At 36.0% G+C, this 20,098-nt stretch overlaps 1 protein-coding gene across 1 annotated transcript in view; it reads left to right on the forward strand.

The window, feature by feature from the left end:
- The first annotated feature begins 421 nt into the window (after window positions 1-421).
- Window positions 422-20,098, forward strand: part of ADAM7 (ADAM metallopeptidase domain 7) — an 80,449-nt gene continuing 60,772 nt past the window's right edge. Inside the window, exons 1-8 of the mRNA XM_086414120.1 lie at window positions 422-607; window positions 2,055-2,158; window positions 5,722-5,798; window positions 9,213-9,291; window positions 10,825-10,901; window positions 14,338-14,530; window positions 16,103-16,156; window positions 17,334-17,405. Coding sequence (XP_086270246.1) covers window positions 526-607; window positions 2,055-2,158; window positions 5,722-5,798; window positions 9,213-9,291; window positions 10,825-10,901; window positions 14,338-14,530; window positions 16,103-16,156; window positions 17,334-17,405 — 738 coding nt within the window. The 5' untranslated portion in view covers window positions 422-525. The remainder of the gene's footprint in view (window positions 608-2,054; window positions 2,159-5,721; window positions 5,799-9,212; window positions 9,292-10,824; window positions 10,902-14,337; window positions 14,531-16,102; window positions 16,157-17,333; window positions 17,406-20,098) is intronic.

Consider the following 20,098-nt stretch of genomic DNA (forward strand, 5'->3'; position numbering starts at 1 on the left):
GATAAAATATGGATTCATATCTTGTGTTTCATTTAGTACCATAATATCATTATCCTCATGTCCTACATGGTCCCGGCCTTTATTTGGCTAAGAAGAAAAGTTCTCAATATTTCTATCTACTTTATTTTATCAAATTTTCCTTGACAGTTCTTACATGTGGCTTTCAGCGTAGATGACTTTCTTCCACCACAGTTTATATGAACATGCTTCAGTAATTTTTTCCAAGACAAATGTGATGTTTTCATTTTAAAAATAATTTAGTACATCTGGAGTCATATTTGTAACAGGTATAATATAGGGATCTCTGTCCAGCCCACTTCCTCCACCACCACCATCTCAGTGGTTGCCTTTAATTAGTACATGACGTCCACCCTCCAGGTTTTAGCCTAAAGCACCTCACAAATTGTGTAACACGATAAGGAACACTTCCTTGTGCTGGATCGAAACTGCCTGTCTGTCTGCTAGGGTCTTCGTCCTCTCTGTGGCAGCAAGGACTAAGAACTGTGCGCGTCTTTTCTCAAACACATGTGCCCCAGTTTGCCAGAATCATTCAGAATGTTTCCCGGGAGTTTATGTTTCATGATTTTACTCATTTTTCAGATTAAAGGTATGTGTTAATCTTTTTATGATAGTTTTCTTAGTATGCTATGAGGCAACATCTCTTTCGTCACCAAGTTTAAATTGTAAATGATAAAATATTAATATTCACTGATTTTGCTGAAAACATAGCATAGAATTTGGACTAGATTATGTTTAATCTTGAGATTCAATAGTTCTATAAAACATTGTATTAATCTTAAGTACTCTGATAGATGGTGAGAAGGATTTTACTGAATATCTGCAAGGCAGCAGACACCATGTTTGAGCAAGCTCCGGAACTTGGTGACGGCAGGGAAGCCTGGCATGCTGCAGCCCATGGAGTCACAAAGAATCGGACAGGACTGAATGACTGAACTGGAACTGAGACAACATGTTAGCCATTAGCCACTTTGTGTATTAGCATGCTTAAAATTCTATATTATCTCCATTTAGCGGTAAGAAAATTGAGATTAATATCTGTGGATCAGAGAGATTAGATGTATTACTCATTGTCATGTATGTGTGTTCAGTTGCTCAGTCACGTCCAACTCTTTGCAACCCCATGGACTGTAGTCCACCAGGCTCCTCTGTCCATGGAATTTCCCAGGCAAGAAAAATGGAGTGGGTTTCCATTTCCTCCTCTAGGACATTTTCCTAATGCAGAGATCAAACCTACATCTCTTGTGTTTCCTGCATTGGTAGGCAGATTCTTTACCACTGCACCACTTGGGAAACCCCACTCATAGTCATACTGCTAATAAACCAGTAAAACTCTGGTTCCAATAAGAACAGATTCTAAAAGCCTATGCTCTTTCCTTTACATCACTCTGTAGTGGGGTTGGCAGGGCTCACCTGACAGATGATTACCAATCTGATAGGTAATATAGAGATTATTTTAGCACTGATTCAAAATGTCTAAAATCCCTTTCACATGGGAAAGTCTTACATTTAGCTATGAGAGTTGTCTTCCAATACAAATGCCCCATAGAGATAAAATCAGTAATTTACATTGAAACAAACTATTGCAGTGACTGGCTTCAACAGGAGGCAGGATCCAGAGACAGGCAGGAGAAGACAAAGGTCACACCTGCAGAATAAAGTGAAAAGATGTAAGAAACTGAAGGACCCCAATCTGTTTGCCTACTTTCCAATGGAATTCTCCAGGCAAGAATACTGGAGTGGGTAGCCATTCCCTTCTCCAGGGAGTCTTCTCAACCCAAGGATCGAACCTGGGTCTCTCACATTGCAAGCAGATTCTTTAGTGTCTGAGCCACCAGGGAAGTCCATATTTTCCTAACTTAGATATATCAGTCTCAATTTCCATACTTGTAAAGTGGGGATGCTCTTCTACCTGGCTGCTAATTGGGAACAAATGAACTCCATGAGAATAATTCTGTTATCCAATTACCATGGATCAATGTTAATGTCAAATATATCTCCTCCACCCCTGGCCCCCCGCTTGTATTCCCTTTTAGAAAAGGTCATCCTTGGAGTAGAGGGTCAAGAACTGGTTCATCCTAAAAGGCTTCCTCTGATTCAGAAGCGAGATGTTTGGCACATCCATGAGGATGACATACAGGTATGGGCTTTGATTTAATAAATGAAACGCATTGTTTCGCAGGTATGCAGAGAGCAAACAAGTGCCATATCGTGTCTTTTCTGAGGATTCTTACTCCTCTTAACACATATGCTTGGGTGGAGAATGGTGTGGGGCGGGGAGACCAATCCCTTAATGGATTAGAAAACAAACAAACAAAAAAAGTTCAGGTTTGTTGGTGGGTGGATCCTCCAGTTTACGTGAAGAGTTCCACTAACAGTTTTCCAGGCTGATCCAAGACAGCCTCATTTGTTCTGAGCTGATGGCCGTGGAGTGTCCCTCTTGAGCATTTTGCTCTCCCAGTGATCTGATCTGCAGGTTTATTGACCTCACAGATTCTACAGCATGGCTGAACAACTTTCACAGGAATACAAAGGCCTGCTGCTGAGAAGAGTGTTTAATTCAAGTGTTAAAATTTAAAAACATTTAAAATGTTAATCCCCAAAATAATAAATATTTATGTAGAAAATGCACAATACTCCTAATGGGGAGGAAGCTTCAAAATTAGGTTCTTTGTAATGCCCACTATTGTCAAAGAGGACTTCTCTGGTGGCTCAGACTATAAAGAAGGCTGAGTGCCAAAGAACTGATGCTTTCAAACTGTGGTGCTGGAGAAGACTCGTGAGAGTCCCTTGGACAGCAAGGACATCAAACCAGTCAATCTTAAAGGAAATCATCCCTGAATATTCAGTGGAAGGACTGATGCTGAAGTTGAAGCCCCAATACTTTTGCCTGATGTGAAGAGCTGACTCCTTGGAAAAGAAACTGATGCTGGGAAAGATTGAGAGGCAGGAGGAGAAGGGGGTGACAGAGGATGAGATGGTTGGATGTCATCACTGACTCAATGGACATGAGTTTGAGCAAACTCTGAGATGGTGAGAGACAGGGAAGCCTGGCTTGCTGCAGTGCATGAGGTTGTAAAGAGCTGGAGATACTTAGCAAACTGAGCAACACTGCATTGTCAAAGACATACAATGATTGTTTTTATTTTTATTTTTAAATTACTTTGTTTAGTTTTTAAAAATTTTTTATTTTGTATTAGGGTATAGCTGATTAACAAACAATGTTGTGATAATTTCAGGTGAACTGCAAAGTGACTCAGCCATACATATACATGTCAATGACTGTTTTTAGATACTTATTATCAGGCATTTCCATTTTGAGACAGGTTTTTCATTTGACCCATGGAGCATCCTGACTGTCACTTTGCCTCTGCACTTCTTGAGAAAGCCGGCCTTTCAAATGCAATGACTTGTTCTCCCTCCACCATAACAGGAGCTCACTTTTTAGGTTTCTCGGTCACAAGTAAGACACAGTTCAACTTTCCAAATGGTCCCATAAGTCCTCTTTCCCATGGCTTGAGATGATTAAAAAAGTAACTCTCCATCTACTGCCATAAAGTCTATTTTTTTTTTTATAATCTCCTTGCAAATAGTTTTTCTCTTGATCTTCAGTTCTTTCCTCATCTTCCCAGACCTTTTAATGGTTGGACATTGGTGCTCAGCCAAGAGGTCAAAACCTGCTTTCTACTATCCATTGTGCAAAAGCCGGTGGGCTCTTTTGGTATCTATTGTCTGAAGACTTAATCCAGACTAAGATGAAAAGTTCCAGGATGAACCTACAAAATAAGCCTGGACAGGGCAGGAAATATGAGTTTGGAGCATCTTGCAGCTATAGAAAGTAAGGAAGTTCTCAAACAAACCCAAGCTCACATTTATGGGAATGTGTCAAGAAAACAGAGGGATCAACAGAAGGATCTCCTAGTTTCCAAAAGAAAAATTTGAGCAACAAAGTCAATAATGTGGTTTTAGACCATAATGCAAAGTATCAGTCAATATCCATGAGCCCATATTTGCATAAAAAGTGATTGAACAAGGAAATTAATGAGGGAGAATAGACAAATCTCTCTTAAAGAAGAATCAGAAACTTGATGCAGAAATTCACCCCCCTCCCCAGGAGGTGGAGCATAGCACCCCACCTTTGAGCATGGGCTGTACTTCATGACTTCCTTCCCAAGAGTAGATAGAATAATATGGAAGAAAGAAAAAAGTATAACTTACAGTGAAGAAGGCTGAAAAATGTTGCCTCAGTGAGATGGTCCAGGTTAACATCAGTAATAAGTCATATTGACAGTATGTTCTTCTGATATGATGCTATGAAAAATGACATTTGATTTTGTTGTTTTCTATCAATTCTCCATAACTCCAGTCTAAACATGAGAAAAACATCAGATAAACCTAAACTGAGAGACATCCCACAAAAAACCTGACCAGTATCTTTGACCAGTACTGTTCAAAACCATCAAGGTCATTAGAAATAAGGGAAGTCTGAAAAATTAACACGATTTAGAGGAGCCTCAGAAGAAATGACAATCCCATGGACAGAGGAGCCTGACAGACTATATAGTCCATGGGGTCACAAAGAGTCAGACACAACTTAGTGACTGAAAAACAACAACAACAAAAGGATATAAATTGAAAAGTCATATACAAATAAAAGGAAAATATCATTTTCAAAAGTAATCAAAAAGAACAATTTATCATAATGTTATCATGTCATTATTCAAAAGACTTTTATTAGCAACAATATCTAAGGCAAGGAAACAAGAATGACTATAAATTTCTGTTGAAATTCTAATTTTGAACTTCCTTTATTCAAAGCTATCTGGTAATATTTACCAAAAGCTTTACATTCCTCCCCCCCCCCCCCACATTGTTAATAGTGAAATTCTAACTGCAGTGAATATCCCAAGTGAAATTTCTAATATAGATGTAGATTAAATAAGTTCATTTTGTGTCTTCAAGTAAAAAAAATACGCATACTGTAAAAGAAGATATATTAGAACAGGAAATGCTCATGGTCATGATTTATTTTTATGTGAAGATGTAGAGTATAGGATAGTGTATACCAACTGTTAAGAATACATAAACAGAAGATCCAGGGGAGTAAAACTATAAGGATATATAGTAACTTGTATACCTCTGAATAAGGGGAAAGTATGCATTTTTTTTCATTTAATTTCATTTTATAACTGGAGAAAAAGTCCACCAAAATTAAAAAAAAATAACTTGACAATTATCCTGCAATTAAAATAAATAAAATTTAAAAACTGTACTCCAATATAAAATAAAAATTTTAAAAATAACTTGGGGGGACTTCCCTGGCAGTCCAGCGGTTAAGACTTCACTTTCTGATGTGGGGAGGCTGGTTGGATCCCTGGTTGGTGATCCAAGCTCCCACAGGCTGAGATCTTTGGATCTTGGCCAAAAAAGTAAAATACAAAGCAGAAGCAATATTGTAATAAATTCAATAAAGATTTTTAAAATGGTCTATGTAAAAAAAAACTTAAAAAAATAACTTGAAAACAAAATTTTTCATAGAAATTCAGCTTTATCAGTATTTATTATTTTGCCTGAAAGGACTTTTGGGTTCCTGGGTAGAATGTGAAAGATCTGTAATTTTCCCCTCTACCTACCCCTCTACCCACCACCAACACAGACTCAATGGGCACACATTTAAGTCACATGATGGATACTGTTTTTCAGGAAGCTTATGAAGAAGAATTGTTGTATCAACTAAACCTAAATAGAAAAATCTTAATAATTCACCTTCTAAAATCAAGGTAAGTTCTATGATAATTCAATACCTTATAGACATATTAGTCTATAGTATCCTAGTTTTCATAAAAAACTTCTGGTAAAGTGAATTCCTTAAGCCCTTCTTATGTATATGTAATCTGAATTCTTACTCTTCTAAAATAAGCTTGTATCATTTCAACAATTTAATAACATTTAACAACAATTATAGACACTGCTCTCCTGTTCCTAAATTACTTCCTATCTGGGGCACCTGGAGTATGCTCATTTTAAGGGTTCATACATGAATGCTTTGGAAATCAGTGGGACAAAATAAACTTGAAAACTAAATTTTTTTTAAGTGACTTCTAAATTATTGAAAATAGACATCAAATAGAGTTCTGCTGGAGAGGACTCTAAGGGATGGGAAGAATTTAGTTTATCAAGTTATTTTGTGTACCTTAAATAATTCTAATGCATTAAACTTTCTTCAATAGCTCTCTTCACAACTGTTGCTGCTGTTTTTGTTGAATTTCCACTTCTTTCTTTTCTGTTGGTCCTACACACAATAGCTCTTCCTCCCAGCCTCAAACATTGAAATCATGAAGAATTGTCAAATGAGTAAAATATAAGGATAACTCATGAAGAATTGTCAAATGAGTAAAATATAAGGATAACTCCACTGAAGAATTGAGACTCTGGCCTATTAGCTAAAAAAATAAAGTAAATAAATAAACAACAACAAAATCTCCTTCCCCTTTGAGTCTCCCACTGGACAAATGTACAGAAATATGAACCTAATAACATACTTATATTGATAATTTGTTCAAATCTGCATATTCTAACATCCTCAGGATGGAAGGAAGCTAATATTTATTGAGAAATTTCTATGTGCCTTTCCTCAAAGTTCTGTTTTAGTCCCCAAAAGTTCTGAAAGTGTTAACCTCTGCATCCATTGAAATGTCCACATGGTAGTTTACACTGATTGATATTTGAATGTTAAACCACACTTGAATCCTTGTGATAAAACCCTCTTTGCTGTATTCAGTTCACTTAGATTTTGTGAAAGGTTTTTGAAACCATGTTAATGATGAATATTATTAAGCATTTCTACCTTTTTGTGATGTTTGTCACATTTTTATATTAACATTATGTTGGCCTCAAAAATGAGTTAGGAAGTATTCTCTCTTCCTATATGTTCCAAAAGATGTCAGTTTTAGAATGCTTGATGGAATTCATGAATGAAACTACCTGTGCCTTGAGGATTTGTGTGTGTGTGTGTGTGAGTGGTTTTATTATTACAAATTCAATTTTATTCAGAGAGGGTTATTCAAATTTTTTACTTCACTTTGTATCAGTTTTAAATTATAATTCACAAGGAAAATGTACATTCATGTAAGATGTCAAATTTTTGGTATAAAGTGTTTTTTATAATATTCTCTTAATATTCTTTTAATGTCTATAGTATCTGATAAAACTTTTATAATTTCTAATGCTAGTAATCTGAGTTCTCCATCCTTTTCCCTTGACAAATCTGAAGAGGTTTATCAATTAGTTCATCTTTTCAAATAGCCAAAATTTGGATTTGCTCATTATTGCTCTAATCTATTTATTTCACAGAATCCATCTATTATCTTTATTATTTAACTTTTCTACTTATCTAGGGTTTACTTTTCTCTTTTTATAGAAACATTTCATCTTTTCTGTCATAAGTATTTAAACTATTTAAAACCATAATATTTCCTTCAAGTATTAATTTAAATGCATCTAAAAAACCTTGACATGTTTTATTTTTATTATCATTCCTTTCAAAATATTTTGTAATTTCTTTTGAGACTTCTTCTTTGACTCATGGATTACTTAAGAGTGTGTTATTTATTTGATACCAATATCTGATAGTTTATGGTATAACCTTTGTCAAGATTTGTATGATATCATTTTTTTAATAAAAATTTATTGTAATTTGTTTTATAGCCAAACCTATGTTCTAACTTGTTAAACATATCATATGCCCTTGGGAAAGAAAATATTTTTCAGTTATTGGATGAAGAGTTCTAGGTTGATAGAATTATTTAGATCTTTTATTTTTACTTACATTACTCTTTTATTTGTTCTGTCAATTGCCAAGGGATGAGTATCAAAACATCCAATTATGAATTGGAATTTTTATCCTTTGAATTTTTAAAACAATTGCTTCATGTATTCTGAAGCTTAGCAGTTAGACTCATACATATTTATCGTTTTTTCTTTATGGTGTACTGACTCTTTTCTCATTATGTCATTATAAAATGTCACTTTTGCTGGGAAGTGTATTTTACCTGATATTAGTACAGTTTAGCTCTGTCTTCACATGTTTACTGTTTCCATAATGTACAGTTTTTCATCCATTTTCTTCAACCTACCTGTGCTTTAACATTTAAAATGTGTCTCCTGTAAGATGGCAAGTGGTTGGTCACTGCCTTTTAGTGACTTCTGACACTATTTCTAACTGGAAAGTCTGATTTCTAATTGGCAAGGTTAAGCTATTAATATTTAATGTAATGAATGATACATTATAATGTTATGAAAGAATGATATGGTTGTATTTAATTTCTGTTTGTCTCTATTTTTGTTTCTCTGGCCTTCTTTTCCTACTCTTCTTTGGATCTTTGAATTATTTGACTTCTTTTTTACTTTATCTACTGGCTTTTTGTTTATCTATTGTCTTTTTAGCAATATCTCTCTGCTTTAATTTAAAGTTTTTGTTTTGGAGATTAAAATATATATTTACAGTTAATATTGTATGAAAGTGAAATGAAAGTCTCTCAGTTGTGTCTGACTCTTTGCAACCCCATGGACTGTAGTACATGGAATTCTCCAGGCCAAAATACTGGAGCGGGTAGCCTTTCCCTTCTCCAGGGGATCTTCCTAACCCTGGGATCGAACCCACATTGCAGGCTGATTCTTTAACTTCTTTACCAGCTGAGCCACAAGGGAATATTGTATAATTTTTTATAAAATGTAAAACCTGCAATCATTTTAAGTCCATGTGTCATGTGTACATGATACATATATCTTAATGCACATTAACCCAACAGATATATATTTTGATAAAATATATACTATATATATATATCATATATACATATATGATATATAATATCACAAATATTTTGCATTAATTTTGGCACTTAAGGCAAGAGATTTTTCCTTAGATAATATTTTTCCTAGGTTCTTCTCAAAATGATGCAGTTTTAGAACTGCCAGGATCTTTTTCTGTTTATTTTGTTGCCTGTACCACACCCTGAAATCTAGATAGAGAGTCTTCTCATGTGACCGGGATTGATTTTGCTTATCTTTAGCATAAGAGGATCTTGCTGAGAATTGAAAGCAGCCTAGAGGCATCTCTCTAACATAATAAGCTTTATCTGTTCACTTATTAGAATAAATGAATCTCACCATCTCCCTGTCCTCTTTTCCAGGGAGCTTTTAGCCTTAAATTACAGTGAGACGTACTACTCCACAAAAGGAGAGGAAATCACCAAACATCCTCAGATCACGGTATCTTACAGGACCTTCCACTGTCTCTTCTTTGAAAATATTTATTTCCTTGCATAATTTTGAAACCATTCTAGCTTTTGAAACCATTCTAGTAGTTGCAGAAAGCGTTACATCAGAATCAGAAAGTTGCGGGAAGTGTTAGTTAAAAAATAATAATCATAAATAATCTAAAAAAATTTTAAAAACTGAAGAGTTAACTTGGTTCTAACAACTCATGAGAGCTTCTAAGCACTACTGTCCACTTGCTCCTCCCACTAACACTGGTCAAAGAGAGTGGAAAATACATAGAGTAAGTATAAAATTTAAAAAAAAAGAAATTAATCTTGCATTGACTACCATCACTGAATGATCCTAGAATAGAAGCTATGATCCTCTGAATGCTAAAGGAGGCTGATCACTGCCTAACAAGCAAATCAATGACTGCTAATGTATCTTATTGATTTCTTTGTACCCCAAATGGTGTTAAGTCTGGAGGAAGGGTAAAACAGGACTCCAAAGAAGTATGAGGTACCTGATGGAGTACTAGTTAAGCTAAAGGACAAAACTTAAAGATATGGAACAATTTTAAAACCTCCATCTATTTGACTCTTATGTGAATAAAATCCCCTTGCCCAGTCCTTCTGATGCACCAACACTGAGTCCTCTCTTTCATTCTCCAAATGAGTTTTGGTTCATTTACTATAGTATTATTTCAGTGGATACATGTTCTGTTTTTATATTTATTTTCCATTCCAGAAGATGCCCACTGAAGCCTTCTAGCCAAGGATGACTTTATTCTCTTCTACCAAATGTATACTTTTTAAACCATATCACCTCTATTTAAGGCAGTTATCAGCTATGAAATTTAAGTCATCATGCACTCTTTGTAAAATAGAACAGTAAGAAAGCTGGATTACATTCTTCTACAAAGGGAGTGGATATTAGTCTGTGAGGGCCTGAGGTTTAGGGCCATAGAAATTGTCACACATAGACAGGAACTGAACAGAAGGAATTGATGGAAAGAGAAATTATTGGTGGAATCACCATGAATGGAGCACCAAGGAGGAAGTAATAAAGATATCAACTGATTGAAGCAGAGAGGCAGGGAAGTCATGAAGGAACCTGGTTAAAGAGTGAGACCTGATTTTTGCGATCATCAAAAACTGATTTGATTTCATATGCAACAGGGGGAAATGTATAATGATAGCACAGGGAGGGTAATTTGATAGAGATATTAAGATGGATTAAGGAATAATATTTCTAAGTAAAAGGGTCACACTTCTAAGGTTAGCATCAACTCATAGACTGTTAAAATTGTGAGGGAAGAATTTATATACTGTTTTAAACAAAATAAGCAATTAAAATAAAAGAATTCTAAAGTAGCTTTAAAATCTTCCAACACAAGAATGCAGTGAATGAATGCATTAATGAATATAAGTGTAATTTGTGAAAATAAAATAATTATTATTATTATGAATATAAAATGTATATATATTAATATTTATATAATACCAAAACATGTACTTTTGTCAATAGCCTCTTCATCTCTTTTAGGATCACTGTTTTTACCAAGGATCTATCTTACATGAGTTTGATTCTGCTGTCAGCATCAGCACTTGTCATGGTCTGAGGTATGCACTGTATCTTTCTACTTAAATGAGTTATTCTATGAATTTTCAAAGACATTCTCTTTTATTTTTTAATTTTTTAAATTTTTTTATGTTTTTTTTTTTGCTTCATTCATCTGTTGAGTTTATTTTAAATTTTTTATCTTATTTTTTAACTTTACAATATTGTATTGGTTTTGCCATATAACAAAATGAATCCGCCACAGGTATACATGTGCTCCCCATCCTGAACCCTTCTCCCTCCTCCCTCCCCATATTATCCCTCTGGGTTGTCCCAGTGCACCAGCCCCAAGCATCTAGTATTGTGCATCGAACCTGGAACGGCAACTCGTTTCATATATGATATTATACATGTTTCAATGCCATTCTCCAAAATCATCCCCCCCTCTCCCTCTCCCACAGAGTCCAAAAGACTGTTTTATACATCAGTGTCTCTTTTGCTGTCTCATATACAGGGTTATTGTTACCATCTTTCTAAATTCCATATATATGCATTAGTATACTGTATTGGTGTTTTTCTTTCTGGCTTACTTCACTCTATAATAGGCTCCAGTTTCACCCACCTCATTAGAACTGATTCAAATGCATGGATTGGAAGAATCAATATAGTGAAAATGAGTATACTACCCAAAGCAATTTATAGATTCAATGCAATCTCTATCAAGCTACCAATGGTATTCTTCACAGAGCTAGAACAAATAATTTCACAATTTGTATGGAAGTACAAAAAACCTCGAATAGCCAAAGCAATCTTGAGAAAGAAAAATGGAACTGGAGGAATCAATCTGCCTGACTTCAGGCTCTACTACAAAGCCACAGTCATCAAGACAGTATGGTACTGGCACAAAGATGGAAATATAGATCAATGGAACAAAATAGAAAGCCCAGAGATAAATCCATGCACATATGGACACCTTATCTTTGACAAAGGAGGCAAGAATATACGATGGATTAAAGACAATCTCTTTAACAAGTGGTGCTGGGAAAACTGGTCAACCACTTGTAAAAGAATGAAACTAGAACACTTTCTAACACCATACACAAAAATAAACTCAAAATGGATTAAAGATCTCAATGTAAGACCAGAAACTATAAAACTCCTAGAGGAGAACATAGGCAAAACACTCTCCGATATACATCACAGCAGGATCCTCTATGACCCACCTCCCAGTATATTGGAAATAAAAGCAAAAATAAACAAATGGGACCTAATTAAACTTAAAAGCTTCTGCACAACAAAGGAAACTATAAGCAAGGTGAAAAGACAGCCTTCAAAATGGGAGAAAATAATAGCAAATGAAGCAACTGACACACAACTAATCTCAAAAATATACAAGCAACTCCTACAGCTCAATTCCAGAAAAATAAACAACCCAATCAAAAAATGGGCCAAAGAACTAAATAGACATTTCTCCAAAGAAGACATACAGATGGCTAACAAACACATGAAAAGATGCTCAACATCACTCATTATCTTTTATTTTTTTAAAGACACTTCATACAGAAAAATTAATGGCAAAAAACATACTGTATATTTTTGGCATGAATATCCAGCCTAGCCCATTTTTAATGTTCATTTTAGACAAAAAGGTACAACATGCTCTAAGCAAGATTGATTTTTCAATATATGATCAAGGGATTCAGAATTGGAAGATAACTGAGATTTATCCAGCTTGGCCTCTCATGTTATCAGTCAGGATACTGACATCAGAGATTTGTTCCTAAACATTAATTTTGCTGGTGGTTGAACTCTGTCCAAAAACAGGCCTTCTACTTCCTAATCCTATACATTCCTACCACATCACAGCACAATGCTTCACAGCTTTTTACTAAATTAGGCAGTGTTTCCAGTCTCTGGAAAGTAAAAAATCAGAAGTAAAGCCTATATAAGATGTCTCTAGCTCTTGGGCTCAAGGACAAAGGAAGAAGATGTTGGGAGGCAAAGTAGAAAAACAAGAAACTTGTATCTTCATTTATGAGGATTTTACGTGTTCAGTTTTCAGTATTTGCAAGAATAAAAAACCCTTTAACAACACAATTACCACATAGCAGTGTCTGTACCTTCATATATTTACTCTTTAATTAATACATACAAATTCACAAAATTTTTGCATGAACTCAGACTTTCCAGGGGTCCTCCCCATGAGCGGGAATTGCTACTCTACTCATGCTTCAGAGGAAAGATGGAGCTGTCAAACTTCTGAAATCCAGATGAGTTGTCTCTTAGCAAAGAGTCACATGCCATATCACCTCTCGTCGTTGTTGTTCAGTCTCTAAGTCACGTCTGACTCTTTGTGATCCCATGGACTACAGCATACCAGGCTTTCCTGTCCTTCACTATCCTCAAGGCTTTGCTCAAACTCATGTCCATTGAGTCAATGATGCCATCCAATCATCTCATCAGTATATCACCTCTTATTCACTCAGAATACCTGGCTACCTGCCGACATGAGGCCTTGACTCCACTTTCTTATTTTTTAAAATTTATTTATTTTAATTGGAGGATAATTGCTTTATAATATGTTTCCCTTTCTTAAAAAGGCAAACTCCATAAAGTGAAACAGAGAAATACTGTACTAGAAATATCAATAACCTCAGATATGCAGATGATACCACCCTTATGGCATAAAGTGAAGAGGAACTAAAAAGCCTCTTGATGAAAGTGAAAGAGGAGAGTGAAAAAGTTGGCTTAAAGCTCAACATTCAGAAAACTAAGATCATGGCATCCGGAACCATCTCTTCATGGCAAATAGATGGGAAAACAGTGGAAACAGTGTCAGACTTTATTTTTTTGGGCTTCAAAACCACTGCAGATGGTGATTGCAGCCATGAAATTAAAAGACGCTTACTCCTTGGAAGGAAAGTTATGACCAACCTAGATAGCATATTAAAGAGCAGAGACATTACTTTGCCAATATAGGTCCATCTAGTCAAGGCTATGGTTTTTCCAGTGGTCATGTATGGATGTGAGAGTTGGACTGTGAAGACAGCTGAGTACCAAAGAATTGATGCTTTTGAACTGTGGTGTTGGAGAAGACTCTTGAGAGTCCCTTGGACTACAAGGAGATCCGGCCAGTCCATTCTAAAGGAGATCAGTCCTGTGTGTTCATTGGAAGGAATGATGCTAAAGCTGAAACTCCAGTACTTGGCCACCTCATGAGAAGAGTTGACTCATTGGAAAAGACTCTGATGCTGGGAGGGATTGGGGGCAGGAGGAGGAGGGGACGACAGAGGATGAGATGGCTGGATGGCATCACCGACTTGATGGACGTGAGTTTGGGTAAACTCCAGGAGTTGATGATGGACAGGGAGGCCTGGCATGCTGCGATTCATGGGGTCGCAGAGTCGGACACAACTGAGTGACTGAACTGAACTGAACTGAATGTAGCAGTAAAATGAGAGAGATTTTAAATAGACATTGTATTCCCAATTTCCACAGGGGGTTCTTCAGGGTGAGAGATCAAAGATACCTTATTGAACCAGTGAAATATTCAGATGAGGGAGAACATTTGGTGTTCAAATATGACCCCCTGATGCAGCAGCCTGCCAATTATTCTTGTACAGAGCTCAACTTTACCAGGACAACTATTCCAAAGGGTAATACTAAATCCCTGGAAGATTCCAAAATGGAAGTGAGTGCTTTATTTTTAAATCATTTTTATCCCATGTCAAATGCCTCTTATTTTTCTTCTCATCTCAAGACAGAGATTATAAGCCCAATGAAAGCAGTGTATATGCTACCTGAATCTGACTCTTCACTGTTTGAAATCTGAAATGTCAATTTTTTGTTGTTCTTATCTTTATAGGAAGTGTGCATTTCCTATAGCAAATCTCAGTTTGTCTCACCAAGTTCAAAGAAGGTGGCTATCTACAACCCTAAATATATAGATTTATAGTATTAGAGCTAAATATGGTTGGAAGGAATGAAATTTACATCTTGAAATCTCTCCTAAATATTGTCTTTTCTTTCCTTGTCTTTCTTGCCACATTTTTTTGGGGAGGAGTTGCTGGTGATAAACCAGATTATCTCCCTCACATCAAGCCAAATAGTCTAATTGTTAAGGTGGAATTTCTAGTGGAATGACACTACAGTGATAGTCTTCTGTGTTTTAGGCTTTTCTATACTAGCTCATTGGAGAAGGCAATGGTACCCCACTCCAGTACTCTTGCCTGGAATATCCCATGGACGGAGAGGCTTGGTAGGCTGCAGTCCATGGGGTCGCAAAGAGTCAGACACGACTGAGCGACTTCACATTCACTTTTCACTTTCATGCATTGGAGAAGGAAATGGCAACCCACTCCAGTGTTCTTGCCTGGAGAATCCCAGGGACAGGGGAGCCTGGTGGCTGCCGTCTATGGGGTCGCTCAGAGTCAGACACAACTGAAGCGACTTAGCAGCAGCAGCAGCATGCTAGCTCATATCATCTTAAATCCCCACAAGGCGTTAGCCTTAAGATCTGTGAGTGTTTGTCTTCTTCACATATCCATGGTTTAGACTGTGTCTGAAACTTTCTAGATGCCTAAGAGGAGTTTTCTGATTAAATCAATCAATTAATAAATGATTAGTTAGCTCAGAAAAGAATAACTTAGCCAAATAGTTGAACGATATGCCTCTGGTTTATACTCAAGAGAATATGCATGTACCTAGCACCTGATACTGAAGGCTGAAAACTTAGAATTTCCTGAAACTGTGTTTTATAAAATAAAGACCTATAATTAGCAATGTTTTACAAGTTTCCTTGGAATTGAATTTCAACAAAGGGAGATTGGGAGACAGAAGAGTAGAAGGAATACGGTCAGTCCTATTGACTGATTTTATGTCCTACTCTCAACTATAGATGGCCTTTTTTTATATGAACTTACTTAGTAAGTGTTTACTTTATAAAAGAAAAAAAAAACTAAATGTTAAAAACTGTATTCATGATTCCTTACTTATAATAACTCTTATTTTACCTGAAAGACTAAACAAAGAAATGAAGGAATATAAAATATGGAATGTTGCTTCAGTTTCACTAAAACCTGATGAATAGAGCCACATGTTTTAATAACATAATGGGTTTTATTTACCTAAATTTCTAGAATTATTAGATATATTCTTGGACCTCACCTTACATACCAACATTTTTCACCTTGAAAATTTTAACTTAAAATGTTAAGATAAGAAATATTAACCATACTTCATTTAATTTTCCATACATTTCCAGAGCAAGGAAAAAGAAAAGCATATTGAACTATTCATTGTTGCTGATGATAACGTGGTAAGTTTTCACTTAAACATTTGCTGTCTATTGTAGTTGTGATCTTTTAGCAAAGAGAAAGTAGTATTTTCATCAGAATTTCATTCCAGGTTCAAAGTTCTGTTTTTAGCTTCCCCGGACATATGTAAGAGACTATAAGGTCCTTTGGGTATACAGCAGACTAAGCCAAAATAGAACCCTCTCTCTCCATTATGAACATATGGAAATGATAACAACTTACAAAAAAATTGAAAATGTGTTTACAGTCTATATGTGGGTTTGTGCTCAATTGCTCAGTCACGTTTGACTCTTTGCCACCCCACGGACTGTAGCCTGCCAGGCTCCTCTGTCTTTCCCAAGTAAGAATGTTGGAATGCACTGCCATTTTCTTCTCCAGGGAATCTTCTTGACCCAGAGTTGAAACCTGTATGTCCTGCATTACTGGCAGTCTCCTGCATCACAAGCAGATTCTTACTGCTAAGCCACCAGGGAAGCCCAAGTGGAGAGAAGTGGGGTGGACCACAGTTTCTTGTCCTTCTCCATCATATCTCTGGCTCCAGGATGATCCTTGATTATATGCTCCTGAGCCTGTGGCCACCATGGATACAGGAGGGCTGATGAAGTTGTTGTTTTTTGCAATATAGTGGTTGCTATGCAGCTTTAATAAGTTTTGTTATAAATATGGACTCTAAAGCAGCAGTCCCCAACCCATTTTGGCACCAGGAATTGGTATCTTGGAAGACAATTTTTCCATGGACCAGGAAGCAGGGAGATGGTTTCAGGATGATTCAAGTGCATTACACTTATTGGGCACTTTATTTCTATTATTATTACTTCAGCTCCACCTCAGATCATCAGGCATTTGATCTCAGGGGTTGGGGACCCCTGCTTTAAAGAACTGTTATCAGTTGGCTTAATAAATAGGTATAATGCTATATAATGTAATGTGAGGAGGGAACAGAGTTATAAAGAAACACCTTTAAATAGTGCCAAGTTAAAGCTGCCTTTAGAAACTGCTATATCTGGTTATTTTATATTAAAAGTATATTTCTGCATAAGTTGTCTAGATTTTTCAGCTCACTGGAAGGAAAGCCAATGAATTTTTTTCTTTGAAATATACCATGATGGAAATAATTTTGTTGAAATTGCATTCAGTTTCTATGATTAATGAATGTTAATTGAATGTCTATTTTTCCAGTATCGCAGAAATAGTCAACCTCATAGTAGACTGAGGAACCGAGTTTGGGGAATGGTCAATTTTGTCAACATGGTAAGATTTGACACAGTTTGAATCAAGCCAAAAATACAAATGAAAGAAACTTTTAGGCTAGATCTCTGCTGGATTTTTGTAGTAATCCTGATACTGATACAGCCCAAAATACAATTCACCAAGGCGGCTAATTAACAAAATTCCATTGGGGGGAAAAAAAAAAATCAAAGCAACAAATGAATCACAACTGTAAGTTTTAAGTTTTCTAAGTAAATGACATTTAATATTTACATAAGTTTTAAACATTCGTTACTAAGCACAAAATTTACAAGGCAGTGTACAAAGACTTGACTACCCACCATGAATAATTAAACCCATTCTTTGAAATTACTGTTCCATGACCTTGCATTGTATAGCAGAAAAGCTATCAAGCACTAATATATAATCCGTCTTCAGACAGAGAGATCAGGGGAAATATTTCTATGAAAAGCAGCAAAATGATTACTTTGTCTAATTTAGAATGAACTAGAACCCTTTTAAATAAATAATACTGTGAATTTTACACATCTTTTAAAAACTGACTCCTTCTGAGTTAGCCAGCTCCTTTACTAGGATAAAGAGGGCCCCCCAAAAAGACACTGTAGAAATCACCCCTTTAGGTCAGTGATTTTTTTCATTCACCAGCTGATCTGTTTCTAGTTTTTCACTAGAATCTTTGGGGACCTGAACCAGCCCTGACTGTGCACTGAATTCCCAGGTTAAGTAAGGCCACCAGTTTTGCTCTGCACATAGGGGAAGTCATGAGCTGACCTCTATTCAAATTCTACTGGGCCTAGGGCTGTTGAATAGGCTATGAAGATTCCATGGTGAGGGTCCCTGGTCAGACAGATTGAAGTCTATATTTAGCAATGAACAGGGCTGCAAATCAGATTCCCTGCTTGGGAACAGCAGGAGAAGCAGCTCTGAAACTGGTAAAGCTCTGTTAGCTGTCTTAAGTCAAGTTGACCCCCTTTCCTAGCTGAACAGGAACACTGACTTTGCTTGAAGACTATTAGCTCTGTCTGCCCATCTCTTAGGCCCATCTTTTAGGGGTTTTCACCAGTCCAGAAGCGGGTTTGCTCTGGGGGAATCTCAAGGGCTGCTTCTCCTGTTTCTTGCAGTTATCTTTATTACTCCCCTAATATGGATCCAAATATAACACAGATCTATCTCTCTCCTTGAGTTCCCATCCACAAACTGTTGCACATTGCTGAATTAGTACTAAATATTTTCAGTTCAGTTCAGTGATATTTTCTCACTAGAAGAGAATATATCCAGAGAATGGCAAATATCATTTCCAGTTGCACTTGATTACAATTTTATGAACCTGAAGTCCACCCAAGAAGGTAGAGAGTCCAAAGAACCCAAGTTAAGAAAAAATCTTACTGGACCTAACTCATCAAAAAAGACAAAGGAGTGGACATCTAGTTAGGTTTGAGACCATGGTTTAGCTAAAGATCTAACTTTATAAGAGTTTATGAAAACCATAGTTCTTCATGGTTATGAAATGACCGTGAGTCATGATTATTGTGTCGATACATGAAATTCTATATAGTCATATTAAAAAAGTGAAAAATTAGTACATGATTATTGTTATAGCAATGATGTGAATATTAAACTTCTTAATAATAAGTTACATCTTCTATGAATATTATCAAGTTGACCTCTCTATTTCAGTTCTTAACTCAGTGTTTATAGTTTATCATCCACTCCTCCTTTCAACTGACTTGTACTGGCTATTTTGAGATATAAAATTGACTTAACACATAGTTCTTTGTCTCAAAATCTTCATAATATTTGCTTAAATTCTTTTTGTCCTGGCATCAAAGTATCTACCAACTATGTGTTTACAAAAGCAGATGGGAATAAGGGTGACAAGGCTTGAGCTACAACTATTTTTGTCTGCTTTGAGGCTTTGAGCAATTTCCAATAAGTTTTCTTACACAACAAAGTAATTCCAAAAATCAAACATGGAGCACAAGCATGACACCTAGGTTACTGTTTTTTGTTTTTCTTTTTTAATGTCTACAACTTTTTATTCATAGAAAATTTTAATCACATACAAAGTAAGCAGAACAGTATAATGAACCTCTGTATTTTCATCATCCAATTTCAACAGTTATCATCATTCTACTCTTTATCAATTTCACTAGCCAATGCCCACCACTTGCATTATTATTATTGTATTTTTACAAGTTTGGGGAGGTAAATTCAATGCTTTGAAATACACAACTATGCATTCTTCTTCTTATTATTATTTTACAGGTTTGAGAGTGGTAAGTTCAATAGTTTGAAATGCACACATCTTAGCTATAAAAATTTGAATAATGAACCCATCTATGTGAGCCACACTCCTATGACCATAATAGAATCCATTTCCCACAAAATTCCTGTATCCCTAGGAGTAATCTGCTGGCTCTCCACTTTTCTGAAAAATTTCTCTGTAGATTAGTTCTACTCTAAGAGTTTCACGCAAATGGAATTACGCCATGTGTCCTCGTCTGTGTCTGACTTCTCTTGCTTAGCACAATGCCTGAGACGCATTCATGTTGCTGTGTGTATATTGGTGGTTTGTTCTGACATTTCTAGGTAGTTTTCTAGGGTATGGAAATCACAATTTGTTCACGCATTCTCCCATTGATATTCATTTGAGTAGTTTCCAATCTGGGCTACTGTGAATGAAGCTGTTATGAACATTTTTGCACAAATCCCTT

Source organism: Bos grunniens, chromosome 8 (genome assembly GCF_055505025.1).
Source record: "Bos grunniens cultivar Pamir isolate PY7600 chromosome 8, Bosgru_T2T1.0, whole genome shotgun sequence".
Classification (NCBI taxonomy): domain Eukaryota; kingdom Metazoa; phylum Chordata; class Mammalia; order Artiodactyla; family Bovidae; genus Bos; species Bos grunniens.